We start from the raw sequence: 21001 nt of genomic DNA on the forward strand, positions 1-21001 counted from the left end.
ACTTAGTTAATATAAATACATGACACCAACCAGATTTTAATTTCAAATAAACAATAAATATTCTTTAAATATAAATATGACCCATTGAGGCCCTGGCCGGTTGGCTCAGTGGTAGAGCGTCGGCCTGGTGTGCAGGAGTCCCGGGTTTGATTCCAGGCCAGGGCACACAGGAGAGGCGCCCATCTGCTTCTCCACACATCCCCCTCTCCTTCCTCTCTGTCTCTCTCTTCCCCTCCCGCAGGCAGCCTAGGCTCCATTGGAGCAAAGATGGCCCCGGGCACTGAGGATGGCTCTGTGGCCTCTGCCTCAGGTGCTAGAGTGGCTCTGGATGTAACAGAGTGACGCCCCAGAGGGGCGGAGCATCGCCCCCTGGTGGGCATGCCGGGTGGATCCGGTCGGGCGCATGCGGGAGTCTGTCTGACTGCCTCCCGGTTTCCAGCTTTGGGAAAATGCAAAAAATAAAATAAAATAAAATAAATATGACCCATTGAATAATGAATAGTTTTTTTTTTACTATAATTATATCTGAAATATTGCATGGAACATATTTATACTAAAAAAGAAATAATTCTTTATCTGAAATCCAAATTTAACTGGGCATTCTGTAACTTATTTGGTGGTCCTATGAGTCAGTCCCCTACAAAGTTGCCAAGTATTTCTGGGAACCCCCCCATTTGTCAGACGAGCCTACTTAGCAGACCCTATGGTAGCTTCCCAAGGATCCTCATCGTTAATGTTCTAAGTATCATGGAGGAAGAGGAACTCTCATTAGTGTGAGTGTGAATGTGCAGAATTATCTTTGCCACTGCAACCTTCACTGAAGTTCCAAAAGTAAGGATGGAAGTTCTTTGTTTTTGGAGTTTTTTTAGAGAGGAAAGGGAGAGACAGAGAGAGAAGGGGGGGAGGAGCTGGAAGCATCAACTCCCATATGTGCCTTGACCAGGCAAGCCCAGAGTTTCGAACCGGCAACCTCAGCATTTCCAGGTCGACGCTTTATCCACTGCGCCACCACAGGTCAAGCAGGATGGAAGTTCTTAATGGATAGAAACCAAAGGGTTTCACATCATCACTACTTTTTAGCCTGAGAGGAGATAGCTACATAGATGATATCTTTGAAATATCCCCTGGTTGGCTTAGGCTAAAAAGATATTTTAGCAATTTCCCAGAAATGGTTGTATTTCCACAGATAAATATTGTTCTGAGATGCCGAATAGTGTTATAAAAGTCACCAGACTAGAAAGCAGACCACTGATGATACTTTTGTTTTTACATCATCTACATTTATGTTTACAGCACATTTATAGATAAAAATTCAATAGGTAATAAAGTTAAGAAACATATGTGCTTCCAGTAGAAGTCTTTTTTAACCCGCTAGCTTAATATATATTTTGTGTGAATAAAGGCAATGATCATTGAGAATAAAGCAATTGAGTATTCGTACAAAATATTTTATGAGGCACTCAGAATGTTTATAATATTAATAAACAACTGTGTATTATATCAATTTAATTTAACTGATTTGATCATTCCTGTAGAATAAAAGTTCATAATATAAAATGTTATAGAAATCCTATAAATATTTGTAAAGTTGTTTTTGCCATTGTACCAAGTCCTAGAATGTATTCTACATCATTTATTAATTTTTGCATAATTTATTAATTTTTATGACAGGGTTTTTTTGTTGTTTTTTTGGGTTGTTTTTTTTTGTTTTTTTCTGAAGCTAGAAACGGGGAGAGGCAGTCAGACAGACTCCCGCATGCGCCCAACCGGGATCCACCCGGCACACCCACCAGGGGGTGATGCTCTGCCCCTCCAGGGCGTCGCTCTGCCGCGACCAGAGCCACTCTAGCGCCTGGGGCAGAGGCCAAGGAGCCATCCCCAGCGCCCGGGCCATCTTTGCTCCAATGGAGCCTCGGCTGCGGGAGGGGAAGAGAGAGACAGAGAGGAAGGAAAGGGGAAGGGGTGGAGAAGCAGATGGGCGCTTCTCCTGTGTGCCCTGGCCAGGAATCGAACCCGCAACTTCTGCACGCCAGGCCGACGCTCTACCACTGAGCCAACCCACCAGGGCCCAGGTTTTTTTATTGTAGCTATTTGAGAATCCTGTAAACACTATGGCTCTCTTGCTGATCATATGTTCCCAATGTTTATTTTGAGACTAAATGACAACCTGGGAATATTAACTACCAGGGTACATCTGGTTATGTTTTTAAATAAAGAGCAATAAAAAATAAACCTTTGGTTTTTCTTTTTTATGTTTTCACTAGAACCATAGCACATAGAGAAAAGTATATAAAACAAATATACTGCTCACAAAAATTAGGGGATATTTCAAAATAAATATGAAGCAATAAAAAAGCTTTTTTTAAAAACAAGTACATCAGAAAAACAAGTCAAAGTTGTTCAGGTATGCAAATGAGATGCAAAACCAACTTTTCTTCAGTGAAAATAAATGCACTATAGAAAAGGCTGAAAGTACTGGAGTATCTGCACATTCCCTGATCCCCTAATTTTTGTGAGCGGTATAATTTAACAAATCATAAAACACTCATCTAACCATCAAGAAAGACAGTATAAATGTCTTTAGAAACCTTGTCTCCCTCCCCTATTATAATCTCTTTCCTCTAAAACTAATTACTGATATGCTTGTTACAATAAATATTTCTGGCTTTTGCCCTCTAAGTATACATCATTATGCTGTGGTTCAGGGGTCAGGAACCTTTTTGGCTGAGAGAGCCATGAACGCCACATGTTTTAAACTGTAATTCCGTGAGAGCCATACAACGACCAGTGAACCTTACGCATTATCCAATAAAAACTTGGTGTTGTCCCGCAACCATGAACATGAACCGTGAAATGAATGGATTGTAATACATGAGAATCTTTTATATTTTTAACATTTTTTTATTAAAGATTTGTCTGTGAGCCAGATGCAGCCATCAAAAGAGCCACATCTGGCTCACAAGCCATAGGTTCCCGCCCCCTGCTGTGGTTTATTTTACTTGCTTCTGAACTCTATATAAATAAAACCATTTGTGGCCCTGCCTGGTTGGCTCAGTGGTAGAGTGTCAGCCCAGAGTGTGGAAGTCCCGGGTTCGATTCCTGGTCAAGGCACACAGGAGAAGCACCCATTTGCTTCTCCACCCTTCCCCTTATCCTTTGTCTCTCTCTTCTCCTCCGGCAGCCAGGGCTCCATTGGAGCAAAGTTGGACCTGACGCTGAGGATGGCTCTATGACCTCCGCCTCAAGGCGCTAGAATGGCTCTGGTTGCAGCGGGGCAACGCCACAGATGGGCAGAGCATCACCCCCTGGTGGGCATGCCTGTGGATGGGGGGAGGCGCATGTGGGAGTCTGTCTGTCTGCCTCCTCGCTTCTAACTTCAGAAAAATACAAAAAAATAAAATAAAATAAAACCATTTGTTATATATTCTTGTCTTTTATTTTAAGATTTTACTTATTCATTACAGAAAGAGAGAGAGAAGGAGCGGGAAGCATCAACTCCCATATGTGCCTTGACCAGACAAGCCCACGGTTTTGAACTGGCAACCTCAGAGTTCCAGGTCGCTGCTTTATCCACTACACCACCACAGGCCAGGTGTATTTTTGCCCTCTTTCAATCAACACTTTTAAGATTCAACCTTGTTATTGTGCAGTGTCATAAATTGTTTGTTTACAGAGAGGCAGAGACCGACAGGAAGGGAGAGAGATGAGAAGCATTAACTCACAGTTGTGGCACTTTAGTTGCTCATTGATTGCTTTCTCATATGTGCCTTGTTGGGGAGCGGGGCGGGGGCGGCTCCAGCTGAGCCAGTGACCCCTTGCTCAAGCCAGAAACCTTGGGCTCAAGCCGGCCACTCTGCGCTTTAACTGAGCTAGTAACCTCACTTAGAACCTAGGTCCTCACCTTCCCAGATCGAGGATCTATCCCCTGAACCACCACCTGGTCAGACTAGTGTGATATCTCAATTTCTCCAGCCTCAGGTTAAGGAAAACCTTAAACCGCTGTAGGGCAAGACGAGGGAAAACTGCAGAAAAACTAGGAGGGGAGGAGCGGGAGGCGGAACCTAAAGTGAGAGGAAAGCAGGAACTGCAGCCGCGGAAGAGGATTTCAAACCTGAACGAAAGTCGGTTGGATTTACCGAGCGGACCGGAAGTATTGTAGAGAAGCTTCGGCATCATGGCGGGTCCTGTCAGCTTGCGAGAGCTTCTGATGGGAGCTTCAGCCTGGAACAGCCCTGAAATCCCGGAGGAAGCCCCTCCAGAGGGCGAAGGGAGCGTGCCTAGCGGACCGGAGCCTCCCTGGCGAGAGGATGAGATCTGCGTGGTGGGAATCTTCGGCAAAACGGCCCTGCGACTGAATTCCGAGAAGTTCTCGCTTGTGAACACGGTGTGCGACCGACAGGTCTTTCCCCTTTTTCGCCACCAAGATCCTGGGGACCCTGAGCCGGGAATTAGGAGCGAGGCCAGCGCTGTCAGGGAAGCTGGTGGAGCCGGGGACCCTGGGGCTGGGGCCGCTGATCCAGTTCTGGGAGGTGCAGCTGCCGCGGAAAGTAACCAAACTGAGCCAGGCGCGCAGGACTACAGCCTGCTGCAGGCCTATTACAATCAGGAAAGCAAAGTTCTCTATCTCCTTCTCACTTCCATCTGTGACAACTCCCAGCTTCTGCGGGCTTGTCGAGCCCTTCAGAGCGGGGAAGCTGGAGGTGGCCTCTCTTTACCTCATGCAGAAGCGCACGAGTTCTGGAAACATCAAGAGAAACTTCAGTGCCTCAGTCTCCTTTACCTTTTCTCGGTTTGTCACATTCTGCTGCTGGTCCATCCCACTTGTTCCTTTGACATTACTTATGATCGAGTGTTCAGAGCCCTAGATGGACTGAGACAGAAAGTACTACCACTCCTCAAAACAGCCATTAAGGATTGTCCGGTTGGCAAAGACTGGAAACTCAACTGCCGACCTTGCCCTCCTAGACTCCTTTTTCTCTTTCAACTTAATGGAGCCCTCAAAGTGGAGCCCCCTCGAAACCAAGACCCAGCTCATCCAGACAAGCCCAAGAAGCATTCTCCCAAAAGGAGACTGCAGCATGCCCTGGAGGACCAGATTTATAGAATCTTCCGGAAGAGTCGTGTATTGACTAACCAGAGTATCAACTGCCTCTTTACTGTGCCTGCCAACCAAGCTTTTGTGTACATAGTTCCAGGAAGCCAGGAGGAGGACCCAGTAGGCATGTTGCTGGACCAACTTAGGAGTCATTGTACTATGAAGGACCCTGAGTCTTTGCTGGTGCCTACATCCCTTTCTGGTCCCAGGCGATACCAGGTGATGAGGCAGCACGCCCGACAACAACTTTCTTTCCACGTTGACAGCAGCAGTTCCAGTTCTTCAGGGCAGCTAGTGGATTTCACTCTTCGGGAATTTCTATGGCAGCATGTGGAGCTAGTCCTCAGCAAGAAAGGTTTTGATGACAGTGTGGGCAGGAACCCACAGCCTTCCCATTTTGAACTTCCCACTTACCAGAAGTGGATCTCAGCAGCTTCAAAACTGTATGAAGTAGCTATTGATGGCAAAGAGGAGGACCTGGCATCTCCCACTGGGGAGATAACATCTAAGATTTTAAGCAGTATTAAAGTCTTGGAAGGGTTTTTGGATATTGACACCAAATTCTCAGAAAACCGGTGCCAAAAAGCTCTACCCATGGCCCATAGTGCCTATCAGTCAAATTTGCCTCATAATTACACAATGACTGTCCATAAGAATCAACTTGCCCAGGCTCTACGAGTATACAGCCAACACGCTAAAGGGCCAGCCTTTCACAAATACGCCATGCAGTTACACGAGGACTGCTACAAGTTCTGGAGCAATGGCCATCAGCTCTGTGAGGAGAGGAGTTTAACTGATCAACATTGTGTACATAAATTTCACTCATTACCTAAATCAGGTAGCTTATATAAGTTTTTTTGGCATTTTGAAATCAAAACTTGGATCTATGTTTTTATTCTTGTTCTAAGAGAATTTGTTCACCATAGATTGATATTTTTAAGTCTTTATTCACTTTTTAGAGAGGAAAGAGAGAGAGAGAGAGAAGGGGGAGGAGCAGGAAGCATCAACTCCCATATGTGCCTTGACCGGGCAAGTGCAGGGTTTTGAACTGGTGACCTCAGCGTTCCACTTTATCCACTGTGCCACCACAGGTCAGGCTAGACTGATATTTTAAAAGAGCCCTGTGGAAATGTAGACACATCAGATTTAAGTTTTCTCCTGCTGTAGAAGAAATAATCAGCCATGGCTACTAATTATTTTATCATATTTAAACAATAAACCCTAGAAGATTAGTAAATGAGAACTGTTAAATAATACAGTTTCAGAAATTTCATATGAACATTTTTATATTGCAGTTTTTGTTGAACTAAAATGAATATGATGAAGTGTAAGGTTACCATAATAATGATAAAATTTACTTAGAAACTCTAATATATTTTTATTTGTTCTGTTAATATGTTTAGTCAAGGTTTGGTATTTTGGGGTTTTTCCCCTCATTCTGAAAGTATTATTTGGAGAAATTTGGGGGTTAGATGCTATAGAATGCAAAATAAACTTGACTCCATGTTGTGGGTGTGGAATTAATAGTGACTCACATTCTCAGGAGAAAAGCCGGAGGCTGATAGAAACCCTCCTGTGCTGTATCACAACAGCCGAGCTCGATCCACTGGCGCCTGTAACTGTGGAAGGAAACAAGCACCTCGAGATGATCCCTTTGATATCAAGGCAGCTAACTATGACTTTTATCAGGTAGACCTGGATTTTTCTCTTCTTCTTGGTTTCTTGTTTGTTTTTTTGTTAACTACCAACTGAGTACAAATATTTTCAGACGTATCAAAAAAGGTAAAACTGCAGTGTGATATGTAGATAAGGGAAATTTTTTTATATGTACTTACTTGCTTAGTCATTGTTGATCTTGCTTTTTAAAGTGAAGAATGTGTTGTTTTTGTTTTTTGTTCTACAGAGACAGAGATAGAGTCAGAGAGAGGGATAGATAGGGACAGACAGCTAGGAATGGAGAGAGATGAGAAGCATCAATCATCAGTTTTTAGTTGCGACACCTTAGTTGTTCATTGATCACTTTCTCATATGTGCCTTAACTGCGGGCCTTCAGCAGACCGAGTAACCCCTTGCTCGAACCAGTGACCTTGGGTCCAAGCTAGTGAGCTTTTGCTCAAACCAGATGAGCCCGTGCTCAAGCTGGCGACCTCAGGGTCTTGAACCTGGGTCCTTCTGCATCTCAGTCTGACGCTCTATCCACTGTGCCACTGCCTGGTCAGGCATTGTTTTTGTTTTTTAAGTGAGAGGATGGGAGGTAGATCCACCTGGCACCCTGTCTAGGGCCAATTGTTCGAATCAATAGAGCTGCTTTAGTGGCTGAGGCTGACGCATTGGGACCCGCTGAGCTATCCTCAATGCCAGGGGCTGACACTCAAACCAGTTGAGCCACTGGCAGTGAGAGAGAGAAAGAAGAGGGAGGAGGAGAGAAGGAGATGGTCACTTCTCCTGACCAGGAACTGAACCCAGGAATTCTGCACGCCAGGCTCGTGCTCTATCCACTTAGCAAACCAACCAGGACCAAGAATATGTTGTTTTAAATGAAAAGTTCACAGGTGTTGTTTTTTTTTCCTTCTTCCTCTACAGCTTCTGGAAGAAAAATGTTGTGGAAAATTGGATCATATCAATTTCCCAGTATTTGAACCAAGTACTCCAGATCCTGCTCCTGCCAAAAATGAATCTTCTCCTGCCCCTCCAGATGCAGATGCTGATAAACTTAAAGAAAAAGAACCTCAAACCCAAGGAGATAGCACAAGTCTGAGTTTAGCGTTGAGTTTAGGCCAATCCACAGGTAGCTTAGGTACCTATCCAGCTGATCCACAAGCAGGAGGAGATAATCCAGAAGTTCATGGTCAAGGAGAAGCAAAAACTGAGAAGAGACCAAACTTGGTTGATCGACAGGCATCCACAGTTGAGTATCTCCCAGGCATGCTGCATTCAAATTGCCCGAAAGGTCTCCTTCCCAAATTCTCCAGCTGGTCTTTGGTTAAACTAGGCCCTGCTAAGTCTTACAACTTTCATACGGGTTTGGACCAACAGGGCTTCATTCCAGGAACAAACTATCTTATGCCTTGGGACATTGTCATCAGGACTAGAGCTGAAGATGAAGGAGACTTAGACACAAATTCTTGGCCTGCTCCAAATAAAGCTGTCCCTGGAAAGAGGAGTGCAGTTGTGATGGGAAGAGGAAGACGGCGAGATGACATAGCGCGAGCATTCGTGGGCTTTGAATATGAAGACTCTCGAGGTCGGAGGTTTATGTGCTCAGGACCTGACAAAGTAATGAAAGTACTGGGAAGTGGACCAAAGGAATCAGCTTTAAAAGCCCTGAATAGTGATATGCCCTTATATATTCTGTCCTCATCTCAGGGTAGAGGGCTAAAACCACATTATGCTCAACTTATGAGGCTTTTTGTTGTGGTTCCTGATGCTCCTTTGCAGATAATCCTGATGCCTCAGGTAAGAAATACAACCATTTCTGTTTTTAGAAACAAAGCATGCTGATGCTTATTTTGATTGTTTTTAAAAAGTACAAGATAATATCAAAATAATTATTTCACTGAACAGGTCTTAATTTTAAATACTTTTTATGTCTAATATTCTTTTTTTTTTTTTTTTTTTTGAAAAATAAATTGTGTGGCCATGGCTGGTTGGCTCAGTGGTAGAGCATTGACCCAGCATGTGGCAGTCCCGGGTTCAATTCCCAGCCAGGGCACACAGGAGATGCGCCATCTGCTTCTCCATCATTCCTTCTCCTTTCTAGTTCCCTCTTCCCGTCCCGCAGCCAGGGCTCCATTGGAGTAAAGTTGGCCCTGGTGCTGAGGATGGCTCCATGGCCTCCACCTCAGGTGCTAGAATGGCTCCAGTTGCAACAGAGCAACGTCCCAGATGGGTAGAGCATCGCCCCCTAGTGGGCATGCCGGGTGGATCCTGGCCGGGTGTTTGTGGGAGTCTTTCTGCCTCCTTACTCCTCACTTAGGAAAAATACAAAAAATAATAATAATAATAATAAATAAAATAAATTGTGTGTTAATCAGTTCATGCCATCAGTTCATATCGATTGGTTCACTTGATGTTAACTATCTGTAGAAAAGCAGGATAATATTTGAGCCTAAATAATGAAGTAGTATTGAATATGATTAGAGTTAGGTGTGTACCCATTACTGAGAAACCTGTTGTTTGTTTAGGCATTTATCTTTCAGGTGTTTTTTATTGAAAAGAGTAAAGATTACACCTACCTGGCAGGAGAGATACCATGATCACACAGGTGGTTTTCCCAGGGTGAGGCTCACTTATTGCACTCCGAGTGTGCTGACCCCTGCGATTTCCCCAAATGTGGGAAACTCAACTGCATAATTTGTGGTAGTGGGGGACTGCGTTCGCGCTCTCCCCTGGGTTAAAAAAAAAAGTAAAGATTATTTTATCTATGCTTTTCAGGTTCAACCAGGCCCACCACCATGTCCAATATTCCACCCAGAAAAACAAGAAATCACTCTCCCACCGGATGGCCTCTGGGTTTTGAGGTTTCCTTATGCATATGTGACAGAGAGAGGACCTTGTTTCCCTCCAAAGGAGAACGTGCACTTAATGAGTTACAAGGTGCTCCGTGGGGTTCTAAAAGCTGTAACGCAGTAAGTGACTTCCAGCCAATTCAATCCTAAACTTGAACTGTTTTGTTTTTGCTGTATATGGGGTGTTTTCTTGGTATTGTGTATGCCGTGTTTTCTTGAATCCAAAATGTGTTTTGGTTACAGGAGTTCATTATTTGGACAATAATTGTTCTATTTCATGATATTATTGATATTTATTGTCAATGGGACTGCAAATTCCTAATAAACATTGGTTATTCTCAAAAAAGGACTTAAAATACATGGTTGATACCTCTGTTTTTCTCTTTCACTGTCCATAACAAGACATGTTTCTATCAGAACTGAGTATTGCATAATCATGTTGAGCCAGAAATTAGTTTTTGCTAAAATTATGTTTTAACTGCGATTTTACTTAAGATGCTGCTCCTGCCTGACCAGGCGGTGGCACAGTCGGACTGGGATGCGGAGGACCCCACCCAGGTTCGAGACCCCGAGGTCACTAGCTTGAGCGCGGCCTCATCTGGCTTGAGCAAAAGCTCACCATCTTGGACCTAAGGTCACTGCCTCACAAAGGGGTTACTCGATCTGCTGAAGGCCCGCAGTCAAGGCACATATGAGAAAGCAATCAATGTGACACTAAGGTGTCAAAACGAAAAACTGATTGATGCTTGTCATCTCTCTCCATTCCTGTCTCTCTGTCCCTTTCTGTCCCTCTCTCTGACTCTATCTCTGTCCCTGTATAAATAAATAAATAAATAAATAAATAAGATGCTGCTCCTAAAATTATCTTCAACCTGTTGTTAGGTTCACAGTTCTGTTACCTGAGTTAGATTCTTTTTTTCTTACCATTTTATTCTTGGACTGATGAAATACCATATTTTAAATGAATGCTGTCTGAGCTAAAGCTTTTTTGTTTTTTTGTTTTGTTTTGTTTTTTACAGAGACAGAGAGTGAGTCAGAGAGAGGGATAGACAGGGACAGACAGACAGGAACAGAGAGAGATGAGAAGCATCAATCATTAGTTTTTCATTGTGCATTGCAGCACCTTAGTTGTTCATTGATTGCTTGACCGCGGGCCTTCAGCAGACCAAGTGACCCCTTGCTGAAGCCAGCGACCTTGGGTTCAAGCTGGTGGGATTTTGCTCAAACCAGATGAACCCACGCTCAAGCTGGCGACCTCGGGGTCTCGAACCTGGGTCCTCTGCATCCCAGTCCGATGCTCTATCCACTACACCACCGCCTAGTCAGGCACTTTTTTTGTTTTTTTAAGGTTTTATTGACTTTATAGAAAGAGGAGAGAGAAGGGTTAGGGTGGAGCAAGAAGTATCCATTCATAGTTGCTACACTTTAGTTGTTCATTGATTGCTTCTCATATGTGCCTTGACCGGGCAAGGCCAGGATTTCGAACCAACGACCTCAGCATTCCATGTCAATACTCTATCCACTGCACCACCACAAACCAAGCTAAAGTTTTTAAATCCAAAATATTAACACACTTTATTTTTTTTTTAATTCCTATACCATGAAACAATTTGTTAAATGATACAGATGTTGCCTGACCTGTGGTGGCACAGTGGATAAAGCGTCGACCTGGAAATGCTGAGGTTGCCGGTTTGAAACCCTGGGCTTGCCTGGTCAAGGCACATATGGGAGTTGATGCTTCCTGCTCCTCCCCCTTCTCTCTCTCTGTCTCCTCTCTCTCTCTCTCTCTCTCTCTCCTTTCTAAAATGAATAAATGAAATAAAAAAAATAAAGATTAAAAAAAAAATGATACAGATGTTATAAGTCTATGGTAACTTTCATGAGCATCAACATGGTGACACTGATATATCACCAATTAGAAAAGTGTGTAAGATAAGTTAACATAACAGAATTTTAGTATTATTGATTACATTTTCCTAAACACATTAATTCTGAAATGCTCGGAAATTAAATTAGAGGTTTTAGTTTGCATATATATGAAATACAGTATTTGCATAAGATGCCTTACTAATAGCTTAAAGCAGTTATTTAGGTTTTGATTAAGAGGTGCAAATAAGGCCTGATCTGTGGTGGCACAGTGAATAGGGCATCCACCTGGAATATACTAGTTCAGAAACCCCAGGTGTGGCCGCTCAATGCACATGCGAGAAGCTGGTAATACTATGAGTTGATGCTTCCTACTCCTCCCCCAACTTCTCTCTCTCACTAAAAAAATAAATAAAATACAGCCTGACCAGGCGGTTGCACAGTGGATAGAGCGTCGGACTGGGATGCGGAGGACCCAGGTTCAAGACCCCGAGGTCGCCAGCTTAAGCATGGGCTCATCTGGTTTGAGCAAAGCTCACCAATTTGGACCCAAGGTCACTGGCTTGAGCAAAGGGTTACTCAGTCTGTTGTAGCCCCACGGTCAAGGCACATATGAGAAAGCAATCAATGAACAACTAAGGTGCCACAATGAAAAACTGATGATTGATGCTTCTCATCTCTCTGCATTCCTGTCTGTCTGTCCCTATCTGTCCCTTTCTCTGACTCTCGCTGTCTCTAAAAAATAAAAATACACAATTGCAATTACTGTATAGAAAACACACCTTGGTTTTTTTGTTGTTGTTGTTTGTTTGTTTTTTAGCGAGAGAGACAGAGGGTCAGATAGGGACAGACAGGAAGGGAGAGAGATGGGAAGCATCAATTCTTCCTGTGGCACCTTAGTTGTTCATCAATTGCTTTCTCATATGTGCCTTGACCAGGGGGCTCTAGCCAAGCCAGTGACACCTTGCTCAAATCAGCAACCTTGGGATCAAGCCAATGATCCTGTGCTCAAGCTGGCGGCCTCAAGGTTTCGAACCTGGGTCCTCAGTGTCTCAGGCTGATACTCTCTCCACTCGGCTACTGCATGGTCAGGCTTTAAATAAATTTAAATTCAAATTTTTTAAATAAAAATTTTTTTTAAAGAGGTGGAGAACCCTGATCCCTTTTCTTTGGAGGTTTATTTTTATTTATTTATTTATTTTGTATTTTTCTGAAGCTGGAAACGGGGAGAGACAGTCAGACAGACTCCCACATGCTCCCGACCGGGATCCACCCGGCACGCCCACCAGGGGCAATGCTCTGCCCCTCCGGGGCGTTGCTCTGCCGCAACCAGAGCCACTCTAGCGCCTGGGGCAGAGGCCAAGGAGCCATCCCCAGTGCCCGGGCCATCTTTGCTCCAATGGAGCCTTGGCTGCAGGAGGGGAAGAGAGAGACAGAGAGGAAGGAGAGGGGGAGGAGTGGAGAAGCAGATGGGCGCTTCTCCTGTGTGCCCTGGCCGGGAATCGAACCCGGGACTTCTGCACGCCAGGCCGACGCTCTACCACTGAGCCAACCGGCCAGGGCCATCTTTGGAGGTTTAATGTCATTAGAACCTCCCTAATGGACAGAGATGGCTCCAGATAAGGTCTGCTGACAAGGAAGGGTGTCAGAGGCCCCAGGGCAACCTGTCATGAGCAAAGGAAAAGACAGAACTAGTGACCCTGTGCTGTAGCCAGCTGGGACTGCTGTAACAAAATACCACACACTGCACAGCTGGAACAACAAACATTTACTCCTCCCAGTTCTGGAGTCTGGGAAGTTCAATATCAAGATGCCCATAGATTCACTGTCTGATATAAGCTTTTTCCCTGGTTTGCGCATGGCCACCTTCACTGTGTCCTCACATGGTGGAGAGAGAGGGGTCTCTGGTCTCTTCCTCTTCTTGTAAGGGGATCCACCCTCACGACCTAAACACCTCCCAAAGGCCCTGTTCTCCAAATACCATTGCATTGGGGTTTAGGGCTTGAACAGATACATTTGAAGGGAGGACACAAACATTTGATCCATGGTACTTTATATCAATGCTAAGGCCAAGAATGGTTCAGGCTGAAGGTGCCCCCTAACCAGACAGATGCCTAGAAAATATACTTTGGGAACCATAGCTGAGCAAGTGATACAACCAAAGTTTTGCACCTCCGGGGCCCAAGGACTTGGCACTCCTGGTTAACAGTACGATTAAAGGAGTGGGGTCGCCTGCCATGCAAGCCATGCGTTGGCGGTTAAAGAGCTGAAATGCTCACAGTCCAGGCATCTGGCGGCTTAAGGATGGTCTGTTTCTTTTCTTTTTTTTTTTTTTTTCTTTACAGAGAGAGGGACAGACAGAAACGGAGAGAGATGAGAAGCATAATCATTAGTTTTTCGTTGTGACTCCTTAGTTCATTGATTGCTTTCTCATATGTGCCTTGACCGTGGGGCTACAGCAGACCGAGTAACGCCCTGTTCGAGCCAGCGACCTTGGGTCCAAGCCGGTGAGCCTTGCTCAAATCAGACGAGCCTGTGCTCAAGCTGGCAACCTCGGGGTCTTGAACCTGGGTCCTCTGCATCCCAGTCCGACGCTCTATTCACTGCGCCACCAGCTGGTCAGGCAGTTTCTTGTCTTACTGGTGACAAGAGCATAGCCATGAGCAGAGGCAGCATGGCCCTTGTAAACTGTAAGTCTCCACCCTGGTAGGTTATCCCATTTAGTTAGAGTGTTGTCCCCCTTTGCCAAGATTTCAGGTTCAATCCCTCGCCCCAGTCGGGGCACAAACAGGAATCAACCAATGAATGCATAAATAAGTAGAACAACAAAGTGATGTTTCTTTTTCTCTCTCTCTGCTTCCTCTTTCTCTAAAGGCAATCAATTTAAAAAAGTAGAGCCCAGCCCTGGCCGGTTGGCTCAGCGGTAGAGCGTCGGCCTAGCGTGCGGAAGACCCGGGTTCGATTCCCGGCCAGGGCACACAGGAGAAGCGCCCATCTGCTTCTCCACCCCTCCCCCTCTCCTTCCTCTCTGTCTCTCTCTTCCCCTCCTGCAGCCAAGGCTCCATTGGAGCAAAGATGGCCCAGGCGCTAGGGATAGCTCTGTGGCCTCTGCCTCAGGCGCTAGAGTAGCTCTGGTCGCAACAGAGTGACAACAGAGCAATGCCCCGGATGGGCAGAGCATCACCCCCTGGTGGGCATGTCGGGTGGATCCCGGTCGGTCGCATGCGGGAGTCTGTCTGACTGCCTCCCCGTTTCCAGCTTCAGAAAAATACAAAAAAAAAAAAAGAAAAAAGAAAAAAGAATATAAAATAAACCCCTAAAATAGAATAAAGGCATTTATTTATTTGTTTGTTTGTTTGTTTATTGGAGAGAGAGGAAGGGAGAGAGATGAGAAGCATCAACTCATAGTTGCAACGCTTTAGTTGTTTATTGATTGATTCTCATATGTGCCTTGACTGGGGGGCTCCAGCCAAGCCAGCAACCCTGCACTCAAGCCAGATGAGCCCGCACGCAAGCTGGTAACCTCAGGGTTTCAAACCTGGAACCTCAGATTCCCAGGTTGACACTATCTACCGTTCCACCACCGATCAGGCCCATCCCTCATTCTTAATTCCCCGTAACCAGTCAACTGATGTTTTGTATATTTCTCTTCATTTTACTCTTTAAAAAGTTGACAATAATAACCTACAAACTAGAAAGTGGTGTGGCTTTCAATCACCCGCCCCTCCAAACATCATTTTCATTCCGCAGACACCATCCTCTCCCATCCCTTATAATCCTAGATGAAAATCCCTGGAATAAGCAGATGGCCCCAGACAGGAGGATCCCCAAACAAGGACCCTCGGACAGGTGAAGGCCTTGAGGAAATAAATTAGAGGAGAGGAGGCTGCTAGCTGGCCCTGGCCAGCTTTGTCTCGCAGACCCAGCGGTAGGGCCTCCGGCAGACATCGTCATTCCAGCGGCCGTCATCTGTGAAGTGGGCACAGTCCTCGCCTCCCCCGAGCCCATGTCCATACCAGTCGTCCGGCTGGTCCGGCCTCCAGTTCCTAAGAACACAGACATAGTGGGGCTCCACAAGGCCTGACTCTCAGCCAAGCCGAGGAGCCCCTCTTGCCCGTGGACCCGCCCAGCTGGGACAGCAGGGCCCAGGTTGGAGGGGCAGAGAGTGCAGAGCGCCCACACTCACTTAAAGCCTGTCTCGTAGTCTGTCCCATCTACCCATCTCCAGGGCCCATTTTCATCAGTGAGGCCCATCCAGGTGCTCACGGGGCCCATGTGGTGCTGGACAAATCTCTGAAGAAAGAGGAGGAGGATGACCTCTCCATAAAACAGCCAGGCCCCCAGAGGAGCCCCCCCTACCCCCAGTCCTCACCTGCTCCTCCCAGGAGCCGACCACCACCAGGTGCCCGTTCTCCAGCTGGCAGTACTTCTCAGCCTCAGGCCAGGGCTTCCCAGTGCGTGAGAACCAGTAGCAGCTGCCTTCATGCTCCACCCAGTTAACGGGGCAGCAGGTCTTTTCAGAGCCTGGGAGAGGAGGGGAGGGGTCCAGAGGGAAGGGGAGGGGCTGAGGCTCCGCCCAGAGGGGAAGTAGTCAGTAAAGCCGGGGGCATCGCTGCCTCACCATTGCCCTGGAGGACGGCCAGCTGACAGCTCAGGGTTCGCACGTCAGACACAAACGTCTTCACATGGAGCAGCAAGCTGGAGTGATCTAGGGAGAAAGCACAGACGGGACAGGGGAGCAGTCGAGAGAGGAGAGAACGGCGGTCAGTATGAATACTGCGGTTGGGAGGGGCCTGCGTCTGTATGCAGGACCAAAGATCCATCTCAGATGCACCTGCCACAAAACCCCTGGTTTGGCCCGAGAGAACCCCTGAATTCTACACGTATGCACTGGCGCACATGCTTCCTCCCTGACCTTGACTCAGGTCCTGCTGCTGTTTCTCCAGCTGCGACTCCAGGGACTTCATCTTTCTGCCCACACCTCCTCCTGGGGGAGAAACTTGCTCAGTGGCCCCACATCGCGAGCGTCCCACGGCCGCCTAGCCTCAGCCTCGCCCCCCTCACCCTGGACGCGCAGGTCTTTGACCTCAGCCTCTGTGCTCGCTGTGAAGTTGTTGAACGTCGCTCTCAGGGCCCGCAGCTCCTCCTGCAGTTTAGAGTCTGGGCAGAAGAGGGTGTGGATTAGACCAAACGAGAGGCCTGTGTCCACTGTCACAGGTATCAACCCCCCAACATTGTTCCCTTCCCGCCCGCCCGCCCCCCGGGGGGACACCCACTCTGGGATCCGATCACACAGACAACCACCAGCAGCAGGAGGCTGAGGCCCAGGGAGAGCAGGAGGAGGCGGGGTCCAGAGCAGAGCCGCTGAAAGAGTGGTTGGGGAGGAGGTGGCCCTGCAAGAGGAGAGAGGACCAGGGTCTCAGGGACAGAGCGCAGTCTGGGGCAGCCCTGGGGTCCGAGGAGGAGAGCAGGCTAAGTCTCCTCTCGTAGACTAGGAAGAATCTCGTAGATTAAGACTGAAGTCCCGGCTGAATACCTCGGAAGCTTCGGCCAGGAGTGCAGAGGTTGTGGGTTAGATTCCCCGGTTAGAGCACAGACAGGAGCAGCTCCTTGTTACTGTCTCTGTCTCTCTGCTCTGCCTCCCTCCCTGCCTCTCTCGATAAAGTAAAAAGAAAAAGAAAAAAAATATGAGCAGTGGGTGACACCGAGGGGCCAGAGGCAACTGGAAGTGGGGAAAGAAGGAGCTTTACATACAGAACCAAAGCTTTGACCAGCCTGCCCTAGCCCTATCCAGACCCTGGGCCTTTGCTGACACCTCGTGGCCTGACCGCGTCACTGCAGCCGATGAACCTCATCAGATCCTTAAGGATGGAGTTTGTGAGCTGGGAGACTGGTGGAATGGGAGACCCGCTGGGGAATCAGTGCTCCTCCCTGAAGGTGGGGCAAGAGAAGGTGATTTCTTTCTCTCTACATGAATCCCACTGCTCTTTGGCTGGGTGCAGGAAGAGAAGGTGGAGTAACCAAATTTCAGGTTCCTCAAATTGCTCCCACCCAGGGAGTCCTGGCCCAGTGAGCTGGAGTGTGGGGGCCTCCTCTCCTCCCCTGCCTCCCCTTTACCCAGCAAAGGGCACTGCCCACTCCCATCACCCAAGAACTGGATCCTGGCTCAGCCCAAGGAACATTCCTGCTCACATGAGAAAATATGGGCATCTATTTTTTGATGTAGGAGGCTTGTTCTCCCTCAGATCAGAGACACCCTCGCCCCAACCTCTTCATAAAAATCTTACCCCTTGACCAAACTGATCCCAGAAACCCCAGCCTGACATCAACCTTACGTGCGCACACACACACACACACACACACACACACACACACACACAGCCAAAGGCTCACCGTATTGGAAGCGGAAAGGAGGAAGCACCTAACTTCTTCCAGTTACCCTACACCCACCCACGGGCCGACCCCCTCCCTGAAATCCTGAAAAGTAGGTAATATAGCGAGGGTCGGGAGGCCTTGGGTACCCATCACCAAGAAAGGGATTCCATCCCACACCCTGTACCTCCCCTAAGGGTCAGCTCAGACACTATGTTCTTGTGATAGGGCAGACTCAGAGACAGAATCAGGGGTCACAGAAAGAAGCAGGAGCTCAGGCAAGGAAGCCAGACCCCCCCTAATGCTCACCCTTCAGAAACGAGGAGGCAGCCCCTTACCTTGTCTGAGCTGGTGGTCACTCTCCTCATTGTCCAAATGCTGAAGATCCTGATACTCCTTTGTCATGGTAGGGCCGGCCGGACCTGGGACTGGGTCAAAGCTGGGATTAGGGCTGAGATTGGGACTGAACAGAGTGAGTTGTGGGCTCCCATCTATTTCTAAGTGATAGGTGGCTACATGAAGATCTTTCTCCTTTCCCTCATTCCCTCCCAAGTCTGTCACCCCAAATCCATCCTCTGAAGCTTTCTCACTCTGCCTCTTCCCTCTCCACAGCTGGTCCCCTCCACCCCTCCTCCCACCCCCCACCCCCGTCAGGCCCCTTGTGTCTGCCTCTCTTCCCCTTTTACTTGCTGGTGGTCTTGAGGGTGACTCCGGATCCCTCAGTGCTGTGCAGATCCCAGGCTAAGAAGGAAGCTGAAGCCTGGAGAATCGGGGTGTGCAGACAGCCCTTGACAATGGGAGAGAAAGGGGCAGGGCCCATGCAAGGGCTCTGAGCCCTGTGCTTATGCGTGTCTGCTTGTCTGTGCTCCTAGTGTGCCGACCCTGGCATCTCCAGTGCCCGGGACTTTGGACTTAAACAGAGGTGGAAATGGATTTGGAACTCAGGGGATGTGAGGGGGTGGAGGTGGGGGGATGGGTTACCTCTGCTTTCCTCCCCTGGGAGGGCGAGTGTCCTGGCCTATGCCCCTCACCTCCTCATGCTGGTCACCTCCTTCCTCTTTGCATGGTTGGAGAAGGAGCAAGAGGCCGGGGTTGCAGTTCCATGTCTCCTCCTCTGCCCCTCCCCCGTCACTCCTGCCTCTGAATTCCCAGAACTGTTGGTGTGTCCAACTATCTCCAGCCAGGATCAAAGGGACCCGTTGTTCTTTGCTCTTGCTCAAACTGGGCCTGTGACCCCGGCATCTGAGCCTACATCCCAGCTTCCTTGGGGGCTCAGCCACCAGACTTTCCAGCCCAGGCTGACTGGCTTCAGTCTTCTGGGGAGTCAAGTTCCCAGTGCATGGGGGACAAGCTGTCAGAGTGGCAGGAGAGCAGGCCTCTCCGTCTCACCAGAGAGCAGTGCCAACCAACCTGCTCTGACTCCTACTGTGTGCCAGGGGCTTTCTATTCCTTAGCTCCTCTCATTATCCCCAGAGCATGTCCGCAGATGCGGGAAATCAGACCCTGAAAAGGAAGAGCTTACCCAGGTTCCCGGGGCAAGGAAGCAGCAGAGGGGAACTGGACTTGGGGCAGCCTGGTTCCAGAACCTTGTGCAGTCACCATGGCTGGGCCCTGAGGTCCCAGAGAGGCTAGAACGCGTCCCTCACAACTCCATGGGGGGTACAGAGAGGGTTGGGTTCTAAGAGGAGTGTGCGAATTTGAAGTACTGTATGCTGAATTAGAAATTGGGCAATATTAAAGACATTCACAAATCTCCCTTTAAGCCCCAAATGTGAAGCAAATCCTGTCACAGTTATTTCATGAAAATACTAGACTTATCAGAGTTTTTCATTATAAGACATTCAAGAACATGTCCCCTGCATAGAGTGTGAAAGCCTCGGCTATACCCTTGTTTGTTTCTGTCTTGAAAAGCTCCCTGTTGTTGGCATGCACTGGCACTGTGGCCAGTAATTTTGGTTACTACTGGGCTGTTACTTTAGCATTCTCTGATATTATCACTTACCGTCTGGTTTATTCAGGCAAATAAACCTATGCTGTTTGGGTCAGAATAGTGGTTACCCCTATAGGAACAAGAAAGGACCACAGGGGAGATTCTGGGGTTATGGAAGTGTTCACCTTCGTGACGTGGGCTCTGGTTGCACGGGTGCGTTCAGTTTGTAGAACTGCGGAAAGTGGCACATGAGCACAGAAAGCAGTGTCTAGAACCATGTTCTCCAAAACCATTAATTAGGGGGCTGAAAAACACCCCCCAAAATCAATAACTTTAGAATAGGTGTCAGAGGTGATAAAACACTGAAGAAATCCAGACAACATGACATGGACCATCAGGTCTCTAATTTATAAGGAAGCCTCTTTAAAATACTAGAGCTAATCCTCAGAAACTAAAAGCTTGCTAAAAACAAAACTATGCCACAATGGTGGTAGGTCTACGCACTGCAAGAACTCATCCACCCTTTACCTTTATTCCTTTTTTTTTTTTTTTTTTTTTGTATTTTTCTGAAGTTGGAAACAGGAAGGCAGTCAGACAGACTCCCACATGTGCCTGACCGGAATCCACCCAGCACGCCCACCAGGGGGCGATGCTCTGCCCATCTGGGGCGTCACTCTGTTGCAATCAGAGCCATTCTAGCACCTGAGGCAGAGGCCACGGAGCCATCCTCAGCACCTGGGCCAACTTTCCTCCAGTGGAGCCTTGGCTGCGGGAGGGGAAGAGAGAGACAGAGAGGAAGGAGAGGGGGAAGGGTGGAGAAGCAGATGGGCGCTTCTCCTGTGTGCCCTGGCAGGGAATCGAACCCGGGACTCCTGCACGCCAGGCTGACACTCTACCACTGAGCCAACTGACCAAGGCCTACTTTTATTCTTTTAAGAATATGTACCATTGGCCCTGGCCGGTTGGCTCGGCGGTGGAGCGTCGGCCTGGCATGCGGGGGACCCGGGTTTGATTTCCGGCCAGGGCACATAGGAGAGGCGCCCATTTGCTTCTCCACCCCCCCCCCTCCTTCCTCTCTGTCTCTCTCTTCCCCTCCCGCAGCCGGGGCTCCATTGAAGCAAGGATGGCCCGGGCGCTGGGGATGGCTCCTTGGCCTCTGCCCCAGGCGCTGGAGTGGCTCTGGTCGCGGCGGAGCGACACCCCGGAGGGGCAGAGCATTGCCCCCTGGTG

At 47.9% G+C, this 21001-nt stretch overlaps 2 protein-coding genes, 1 long non-coding RNA gene and 2 other non-coding genes across 7 annotated transcripts; 3 read left to right on the forward strand and 2 right to left on the reverse strand.

Annotated features, from left to right (window-relative positions):
- Nucleotides 1-3970: 3970 nt before the first annotated feature.
- SMG8 (SMG8 nonsense mediated mRNA decay factor) lies at nt 3971-10122 on the forward strand. The gene is made up of 4 exons (XM_066364686.1): nt 3971-5933; nt 6639-6784; nt 7679-8551; nt 9530-10122. The coding sequence occupies exons 1-4, from the start codon at nt 4175-4177 to the stop codon at nt 9725-9727; spliced, it is 2976 nt and encodes a 991-aa protein (XP_066220783.1). The 5' UTR covers nt 3971-4174; the 3' UTR covers nt 9728-10122.
- Nucleotides 9323-9486, forward strand: LOC136396228 (U1 spliceosomal RNA). The gene has a single exon (XR_010749622.1). It is a non-coding gene; the product is annotated as a U1 spliceosomal RNA (small nuclear RNA).
- Nucleotides 10123-13512: 3390 nt separating the features above from the next.
- On the reverse strand, nt 13513-14364 carry LOC136393786 (uncharacterized). Its single transcript, XR_010749128.1, has 2 exons — nt 13983-14364; nt 13513-13898 (listed from the first exon to the last, which is right to left on the reverse strand). It is a non-coding gene; the product is annotated as an uncharacterized lncRNA (long non-coding RNA).
- A 6-nt stretch (nt 14365-14370) lies between these two features.
- Nucleotides 14371-14446, forward strand: TRNAA-AGC (transfer RNA alanine (anticodon AGC)). The gene has a single exon. It is a non-coding gene; the product is annotated as a tRNA-Ala (tRNA).
- Nucleotides 14447-14877: 431 nt separating this feature from the next.
- Nucleotides 14878-18743, reverse strand: ASGR1 (asialoglycoprotein receptor 1). Of its 3 annotated transcripts, none has more exons than XM_066364689.1 (9): nt 18528-18743; nt 18180-18280; nt 16746-16862; nt 16534-16629; nt 16385-16456; nt 16091-16177; nt 15842-15993; nt 15656-15762; nt 14878-15515 (listed from the first exon to the last, which is right to left on the reverse strand). In XM_066364689.1, exons 1-9 carry the CDS (start codon nt 18659-18661, stop codon nt 15359-15361), a joined length of 1023 nt encoding a protein of 340 aa, XP_066220786.1. In that variant the 5' UTR covers nt 18662-18743; the 3' UTR covers nt 14878-15358. The 3 variants fall into 3 exon arrangements, with proteins under 3 accessions (XP_066220786.1, XP_066220784.1, XP_066220787.1); XM_066364687.1 differs by having other exon boundaries at nt 18180-18304; XM_066364690.1 differs by having other exon boundaries at nt 18180-18269; nt 18528-18651.
- Between the last annotated feature and the right edge of the window lie 2258 nt (nt 18744-21001).

Source organism: Saccopteryx leptura, chromosome 2 (genome assembly GCF_036850995.1).
Source record: "Saccopteryx leptura isolate mSacLep1 chromosome 2, mSacLep1_pri_phased_curated, whole genome shotgun sequence".
Classification (NCBI taxonomy): Eukaryota; Metazoa; Chordata; class Mammalia; order Chiroptera; family Emballonuridae; genus Saccopteryx; species Saccopteryx leptura.